Here is a 9,412-nt window from a genome sequence, read left to right on the forward strand (position 1 = left end):
GCTGTGATGAGGAATGGTTCTACCCTCTAAGATCTCAGCCTTTAAAACGTTACACTGTGACCACATCCTCCTATCTTTTTACCATCATTACCTTTGGATGTACTGTATACGTCCACTTGTTCAACACTTGGCTTTGCCTGGCTCCTCCTCCAGCTTAGATCCCATGGTCAGCCTTCCCACCACTGTCCCCCTCAAGAGCACCCCTATATTCTGATGTCCCCCTCTCCCAATCTTCTACCACTCCTGCTCTGCTGTCCTTCAGTCTCTGCTCTCTGTACAAATCCGTGAAGACTCTGTGCAAAGTCATGTACACACTGCCAGTAGCTCCACTTTAGTATTCATCCCATGTACTCTGGGATTCTGAGAGTGGATTCTGAGAGTACTGCGAAAAGCCTTCTATGATTTTTTTAGCAACTGAGTGACATGTACTCCATGACTATTCAAAGTTCAATGCCTCCACTACCCCACTTTTTACTACTCCTTCCCCTACTGCAATCTGGCTTATCTCCTCTTCTATTTCACTAGAACAACTCTCACCACAGCCACTAATTATACCATGTTCTCCAAATCCAAAGAACACCAATATTGGTTTGGACGCCAGAAAGCTATTTCTAGCTTCCTCCCATTTGCCTCCTGGTATAGAAGCTTGAAGAGTAGATTCTCACCTCTCAGCCTCTCTTGACCATAAGGGAGACCATGTGATCCATTTCTAGCCAATAAGAAGTAAGGGGAATCATTCGGGGGCTTCCGGGAAACAAATTTACTTAGAGTTTGAGAGAAGGGTTTGCTGGTATTATTCTCCCTTCTTCTCACCCTGAACCATAGACGTAATGGCTGGAAATGAAGTAGTCGTAATGTGGCCATTATGTGACACGTTTGAGGGCAAACATATGCTAACAGCTCAGTATGAAGAAGATAGAAAAGCCCTAGATTCAGTTCGCTGGAGTCATCAAAATCCAGATTTCCTGATATGGAAGAAAAATAATCTACTTATTTAAGCCATTGGTTCTATCACTTGCTGTTAATTTACATATTTGTCACTTAGAGTAAGAAACATTCCTAACTAACTTAAGTGCCTCTCAGTCATTAGTTTTTAGTTGTCTTCCAGTTGAGCACTTCTTTATATTTTTCCCTTGGGTCCAGATATTTTCTACACTCTCCTGGTTTTCCTCCTACTTCTCTGGTGGCTCTTTTTCAGGTTTCTGCGTGAGCACCTACCTCTTCCAGGGCCCATTCTTTATATGCTGGGATTCCTTAGTGCTTCCTATGAAGACCTTTTTTCTTTTCCTTCTATATAGCTTCAATTAGCATCTGTAGACTAACAATTCCCAAATTGCCAGCCCAGACCTGTTTTGAATGCAAATATTCAGTTACCTGGAGGCATCTTAAAGTCATCATTTCCAAGAGTGCACCCAGCTTTACGCCTAAGCCTGTGATTTCCCCTGTCATGGTGAATGGCCATGCATTTAAGAATCCCAGGAGTTTGCACATGCTTTACTCCTTTCCCTCCAAGCCCAGTCACCAGTTCCTACAGAGCCTATCTCCCAAATGTCTCTTGAGTACTTTTACTTATGTCCATATGCAATGCTGTTTTTCTAGATCAGGTCATTGCCACCTCTAACCAAGACGACTGCCCCAGTCTCCTGACTGGTCACCTTTGATCAAGTATCCATTCTTTTGCTAAAGGAACCATTCTGAAGCAATATTTGATCACATCAACAACTCTCCTGCTTAAAATCCTTCATCACCTTCTAGTCAAGATAGACAAACTCTTTAACCTGGCTTTACGACTTCACCCTTTAGCATCATGCCCCACTCCAGCCACCTACACTTCTTTCAGTTACTCAGCCCCAGGCAAGCCTTCACATTCTCTCACCTCCAGGCCTTCAAACATATTATCCTTGCTGCTTAGGACATTCTTCTCCTCCCTCTTTTTTTTTTAATTAAAAAAAATCTTATTTAATTGTTTATTTGAGGGGGGAGGGGCAGGCAGAGGGATAGACAGAAGCTCAAGCAGACTCCACTCTGAGCGCAGAGCTCAACTTGGGGCTCAGCCCCACGACCCTGATATGACCTGAGCCGAAACCAAGAGTTGGATGCTCAATCGACTAAGCCACCCAGGCGCCCCCACCTCCTCTTTTTCTTGATATTCTTTTCTCATTCTTGAGGTCTCACTTTCTATGGGAAGTCTTCCAGCATACCTCTTCAGCATCACTTCTCTGTGCTCCCCTAGGACCATTATTACCCCCTCATAGGACTTACCATAAAATATGGTAACTTGTCAGATTTGTCGGTCTTCCTCACTACATTGTAACTTCTCTGTTTCATTCCCATTTTGTCCTGAGCACCAGTGTAGGAGCTTCACAATTATGTGCTGAATGAATATTTAAATTTTGTTCAAGTCTTCCCCATGATTCCTCCCCTTCTCATTCATTTTGCTGTGTCCTTACTTAAGTTAGGAATACTATCTAGCAGCAGTAGATACTGAGTGTGGCGGACACTGTGAATTGACTGTCCAAAGCCGCTCTTCTCTTGCCTTTATTGTCACAGCTTTTCTATAGACATACAAATGTCCAGCTAAGTACTCAGTTTCCCAGCCTCCCTTATAGCCAGGTGTGCCGTGTGACACACTTCCGGCCAATGAGAAGTAACCAGAAGTCTTCTGGATAGGGGTGAGGCAGCTATGTTTTGAAGACAGAAGAACTTAGGTCTGTGTTAACGGCATGGACAAGGTACTAGCCCTGGGCTACCTACCTCAAGACTTTTTTTTTTTTTAAGATTTTATTTATTTATTTGACAGAGAGAGAGACAGCCAGCGAGAGAGGGAACACAAGCAGGGGGAGTGGGAGAGGAAGAAGCAGGCTCCCAGCGGAGGAGGGAGCCTGATGTGGGGCTCAATCCCAGGACCCCAGGATCATGCCCTGAGCTGAAGCAGATGTTTAACGACTGAGCCACCCAGGCGCCCCTACCTCGAGACTTTTCATTATGTGAGAAAAGTAAATCGCTGTCAAGTTACTTTTAATTAGGTTTTTTATTTCGTGTACCAAAGCATTCCTAAATTATATGCTTATGGCCTTTTCTCAGCCCTCAGTCTATTTGACTTCTTACAGTTTTGGATCCTTCAATGCTTTCAAGGCTTTATCTAGATCTATGTAGGTGAGGCTCAAGTCCCTATTTTATGAAATGGAAAAGTAAAACAAACACATGATTTTAACACCCACAAGGAATAATGAGCATTTTGTTAAATAAAACACAACAGTGGTAATAACCTTAGATGATTCCACCAGACCTAACCTCATTCTCATTTTTTTTTATCCCGTCCCCAGAAGCCACAGCTTTCATGAATTTTATGTGTATCTTTCCAGTTCTTTAAAAACATTTATGTACAGTGCTTGCTTCAGCAGCACATATACTAAAAATATTTATATTTACAAATTTACTTATACATAATGAAGTATTTGTGTGAGTTTATACAATGATTTAATGTATAAATAAGATGATTTCATCTCATTTTGGCTAATACTGATACCTCATTTTTTTCCTCTTATTGAATTAATTAGGATCACCAAAGCAATCTTAATTAGTAGGAATATAGTAGGCAGTCTGGTCTTAAGAACAACTGTCCTAGCAGTCCTTCTAATATTTCAGCGTAAAGATGATGAATTGTATAAGTCTTATCAGGTTAGGGAAGTTTCTTTTTATTCCTCTTTGCTAAGAGCTCTTTTTCTTCCCCCAGTCATGAGTGGTACTGAATTTTTAAGCCCATTTGGTAAATATTTCATTTCAGTTATTGCACATTGTACATTTGACAATAATGGCTACGGACAATATTTTATAAAGTTATTTTGATGAGCATTTGTTAATTTTAGACTGTCATCATTTGGTTGTTGTGGTCGTCAGTCTCCAGGACTCATTCTGGAGGAAGCTGACTGCTGTGTCATGAGAGGACTCACACAACCCTCTGTAGAGGCCCATGTGAGCAGGCCACTTGTCAACCATGTGAGTGAGTGTTGTGTTGTGAGCTAAACTATGCCCCTCCCCCACAAATTCCTATGCTGAAGTCCTAACCCTCAGTACCTCAGAATGTGACCTTATTTGGAGATAGGGTCTTTACAGAGGCAGTGGAGTTAGAATGAAATTATTAGGGCGAACGTTAATCCAGTATGACTGGTGTTCTTATAAAAAGGGGCAATTTGAACACAGAGATAGGCACAGAGGGAAGACCGTGTGGAAGAGACACGGGGAGAAAATGTCATCCATAAGCCAAGGAGAGACCTAGAATAGATCCTCAGAAGGAACCAACCCTACTGACACTTTGATTTTAGACTTCTGGGCTCCAGAATTATAAATTGGTAAGTTTCCCTTGTTGAAGCCACAGTCTGTGGCTTAAACTTTGTTACAGCAGCCTATTATCGGCTAAATTTCCCCCACCAAATCCATATGTTGAAGTCGTAAATATCTGAGTGTGATTGTATTTAGAGACAGACTTTAAAGAATTAATTAAGGTTAAATGAGGTCTTCTGGGTGGGTCCTAATCCCATATTACTAGCGTCTTTATCAGAAGAGATTAGGACACAGACATACACAGAGGGTCTTCAGGGACACAGGGAGAACAGCCATCTAGAAGCCACAGAGAGAGGCTGCAGAAGAAACCACCTCTGCCGAAAGCTTAAAGTCTGACTACTAACCTGCCAGAACTGTGAGGAGAGAAATCCCTACTTAAGCCACCCAGTCTGTGGTAGCTCGTTACAGCAGCGCTAGTCCACTCCCCCAGTGAGCCAGCTTCGAAGGGGATGCTGCGGTCCCAGGCCGGCCTTCAGATGACAGCCACCTCAGGAGACACGTGGCGCCAGAACCATCCAGCTGAGCTACTCCTAAATTCCCCACCCCCAAAAACTGAATTCGTAACTGTTTGTTCTTGTTTTAAGACACTAAGCGTTGGGGTAATTTGTTTATGTATGATAAATAACAAATACTGTAGATTCAGAAGAAATAATTACATTCATAATAATTAATTCTGTTTCATTGGTAAGCTTAGGAAAATAGCACGTACCGTTCAGAACTCAATTTGATCTTATGAACACCATCTGATTTTTAGGCCTGTTGTTTTCAGGCAATAATAAACTCTACTGTGCATTCAACTTTAAATTCTAAACAATTTCCAAACATGACCTGCAGTTTCAGTTCCTATTTGTTATGCATAAAAAGCAGAGCACTTCTATTTTTTGATGTATCGACGCAGCTGGACAAACCAGACAACTGAAGCAATATACGTGGGGATAAGCAGACCTCCTTTCTGGCAGTGTTTCTCCAGAATGGCATTCCCCGTGAGCCAAACAAGCACAGGGTCTACACTAGACCTCTTTCTAAAGATAAGGAAAAGAAAGATCACAGCTTCAAACTCTGCGGTGTCGCACACGGTACCTTTTGATGGCCACCAGCTCCCCAGACTCGTTACTCTTGCCCATCAGCACGCTCCCGTAGGTGCCGTCGCCCAGCTGTCTCATGGTTGTGTATCGGTTCATCGTGGAAAAATAACGCAACAGAAGTTGTTGGCTTTGTTGAATAGAAATTTAAATGCTGCTTTATTTTTTTTTCCCCCTCAGACTGTTGTCGCTACACCGGTGACAGGTTTGTCATCATTCGACACACACAGGCTCTTCCCCAGGATTATGTAGGTTCATGAGATATAATGATAAGGAATCTGGCAAGGAAACAGTGCTTCCATTCCTATGAACACCCTATAAAAGAAAAAAAAAACAACAAGAACAAAAAATTTTCATTAAAAGAATCTCTTCAAAAAATTTACTGGTAACCTAAACACAGGGAAGAATTATAATATAAATGCGGGTGGGTTAAACATTTGTCAGTAAGTCCCTTGTGCTATGTGGAATGGGGTTCACATATAACAGACTGATAATATTCATTTATGACTGCTTCATTTACGTGGTGCTGTGCTGTTTATCCCATGAACATCTGTAAATACTGGCTTAATGATTTGTAGGATTCTTTTTATATTGAGCATAATTAATAATATAATATAATATAAATAATATAAATTGGAAAATCAGACTAAACCATATCCATTCTTTGAATCACTTTTTGCATTACATTTAATTTGGCCCATGGTCCCTTATGTGAAACTCCTGGGCCAGTTGTGTTTGGGATCCAGGAATCTGTACATTTTAGAAAAGTATTATGGAGGACATAGCATATTATGTAACCCCTCCCAGGCAGCATCTTCATGTAGCTGCAGAACACTGTACGAAAAGTTCACTCAGTAAAATAAAGGAAGGCTACACTGGCATTACATCATTCAGGTTGCGTTACATTGCAATGTCGTACAAATTTATTTTAAAGTGTTCATTTTTCAGAGCTTTGTGAATTTTGAAACTACAGATCAGGGACTGTGGATTCGTATATATTAGAAGGGTACAGATTTCAGTAGGTTTTGATTTTATTACTGCAGTTAAAGAAAAACAAAATAAAGTGCTGGCTTTACTGTGTATTCCATTACGACATTCAGTAGTTTCCTCCCTTTGTTCCATCTTAGTTCTGTTTCAAGGAACTGCTTCTCATTTCATTCTTATATTGCTTTTAAAAATCTCTGTCATACTGTATGGTGACTAACATAATATAATAAAAAATCATTATAAAAAAATAAATAAAAAATAAATAAAAATCTCTGTCATTCTGTTACAAGGCTTTATGCTGAGTTGCAGGTGGTAACAAAATGCTTGGCACCATTAAAATTGTTTTAAAATGCCTTTTATAATTTGATGCTTCTTTCAAAGATTACTTTTCTTTCACTGTAGCACTGTTTCATTTCCACAAAATAAAATCATAGAAATCATTTCTCTATTATATGCAGAAATTTAGGGCCCACAGGATATAGTGTGGTCGTCAAAGTACCTAAGACTTCCAGAAGTAGGCTTTCAGGAGGAAGAAGCAAAAGTGCAGGGAAGGACAATAAAACTATGTTGTTTCCTGTTATGGGGAATGTATTTGTCCATAGGAAAGGGGGAAAGAACCTGTGGGACTTTGAAGTAACAGGGTGGGGGTGTATTAGAGTATCATTTGTTTTACTTCATATAGATAATACCCCCTTGAAAGTCATGTGTGAATTAATTTAGGCTGTGCTAATGGTGGCCAGGATCTTAAAAAAGATCACAATAGTAGATTCCGTATCTATTTAGGAGTTCTTTTTCAGCTTAAGTCTGAGCAGATGGTCTTAACAGATGCCAGCAAATGATTCCCCATTTGCCTGAAAATGGAATTTTTTGTAGTTATACATACACAAGGAATCAAAATAGTAAGGCATTTATAGAAAGGAAGTCAGCACTCCTTCCGCATGGTTCCTGACCCAAACATGTATTTGCTTTTCTTAATTGTTTTCTTTATCTGCATAAGGAAATATATTTTTGAAAAATCTTTTGGTTTTTTTTTAAGATTTTATTTTTAAGCAATCACTACATCCAACATGGGGCTTGAACTCATAACCCCACGACTCTTGAGTCACATGCTCTTCCCACTGAGCCAGCTGGGCACCTCTGGGTTGTTTGTTTTGTACTATGTGTTATGATTAAATAAAATAGAGACTAAAATGTATTTATTCTTATTTAGAATTTTATTAAGTCAGTATTTTGCAATTTGTTATCAACATGTTAAATTGTTTGTCGTCTTTTCTAGCTTATCTTACTTGAGGTGACGTACACCTCCCTTTTATGGAAAAGTGCTCTCTATAGATTTACTGATCCCTTCTGGTTAAGTAACAATATAGAGAATATATTTATCCATAAGGCCAGAGTGTTCGTGTCAGTAGGTTTGTAATCTATAATATAACGTATCTATAATCAATCAGACAATCAATGATGGAGTCAGTCTAGTACTTGCATTAGGTTTGAGGCTGCTTATTTTTTGTAGGGTAGTCCCCAGCTTCTAAACAACCCATTCTTACTGGCTTTCACAATCACTGATGCAGCTAAAGGAACTCCCCCACCCCCGCTTTGCTTCAAAACCATGCAGTCTGCCCCACAATGGAAACTGCCCACCTCCACCTCCACTTTAAGATTCCTAACCCAATTCCCTACCCTAAAATACCAAGATGCTCCTGACCAAATGGAAATTGCAAGTAGTGCTCCCTACCCTACTAGACACTGAGGCTGCATCTGGCTCTATAGCCAGAAGGACACTGTAAAAATAATAGGCCAGAAACAGTGGAGGGAAAGAAAGAAAGTAGGAGCTCCCTTGATGAAAATTAATTTCTTAATTCAGAAATTCAATGGGGTAATAACATCATCTTTTCTTTCATGTTAATAATGTAATTGAGGACAAGCACTGAGGGTCTGATTGGCAGGAAGAATGTAGGTAGTTCTGGAAAAGGACATACTGCTTGAAAAGGGAATGAAAGAGAGAGCTGCCCAGGTGGGAACAGAAATGCAGAGGTGAGAGGGTGCAAGAAACAATAGTCACAATTTTACCTTGCAGTGACTTAACTTCCAAAAGTGGAATTAATTGCCTCTTTATCTTCCATTATTAAGACCATCAACCACCACCATTATTAGCACTACAGATCATTCACTCATTGATGACTTTCTGCATTGGCCTGGAAACCCAACCATTTTTGGAGTGGGAACTGTAGAAACTTCACGCCAAGCCTAACCAACCACTTTCCAAATAAACACTGGAAACACAGTCTCAAGTGAGGGTGGCTACAGAATAGGGTCTACTTACATTCAGGAATAAGCAACGGGGCACAGCCATTTCTCAGCTTCTGTCATTTACAGGGTGGAGTGATGAAAATTATGGATATGACATAGATTTTAAAAATGTCTGATTTGTAGCTCTCAGAGAATCTGTCCAGTTTAAGCCCTACCTAACCTTTAAGTAAAACAAGTTTATATATACTCCCAAACAAAAACCTTAGAGAGGCCTCTTTTGAGTCATGTTAAGTACAAAACAGATCGTTTTCCAGGGTTAGGAGCCGACCATTTCAGTTGTCCCCGTATTCTCCTTGAAAATATAAAGGCAACAGGGGCATCTGCATGGTTCAGCTGTTAAGCGCCTGCCTTTGGCTCAGGTCATGATCTCAGGGTCCTGGGATCGAACCCCACGTCAGGGAGCCTGTTTCTCTCTCTCCCTCTCCCTCTGCCTGCTGCTCCCCCTACTTGTGCTCTCTCTCCCTCTGTCAAATAAAGAAATAAAATCTTAAAAAAAAAAAAAGAAAAAATACAGACAATGGCCTCGTGTAAAGAGGCACAGATATCAAGGTGAAGAGTTTTTTTCTTTTTAATCATTATTCCCGTATTTCTACTCACTGATGGCACATAAACAGCTTTTAATCAGTGTACCATAGCAAGCTCCAAAGCTAATGACTAGTCAAAAGCAACAGATGTAAGTTAAGAAAACATAG

At 40.3% G+C, this 9,412-nt stretch overlaps 1 protein-coding gene across 2 annotated transcripts in view; it reads right to left on the bottom strand.

The window, feature by feature from the left end:
- Positions 1 to 6,005, bottom strand: part of MAK (male germ cell associated kinase) — a 50,638-nt gene extending 44,633 nt beyond the window's left edge. For both annotated transcript variants that reach the window (XM_087857980.1, XM_045811528.2), the window contains exon 1: positions 5,425 to 6,005. In XM_087857980.1, coding sequence (XP_087714106.1) covers positions 5,425 to 5,525 — 101 coding nt within the window. In that variant the 5' untranslated portion in view covers positions 5,526 to 6,005. The remainder of the gene's footprint in view (positions 1 to 5,424) is intronic.
- Between the last annotated feature and the right edge of the window lie 3,407 nt (positions 6,006 to 9,412).

Source organism: Ursus americanus, chromosome 32 (assembly GCF_024610735.1).
Source record: "Ursus americanus isolate L20-20 chromosome 32, mUrsAme1.1.p, whole genome shotgun sequence".
Lineage (NCBI taxonomy): Eukaryota > Metazoa > Chordata > Mammalia > Carnivora > Ursidae > Ursus > Ursus americanus.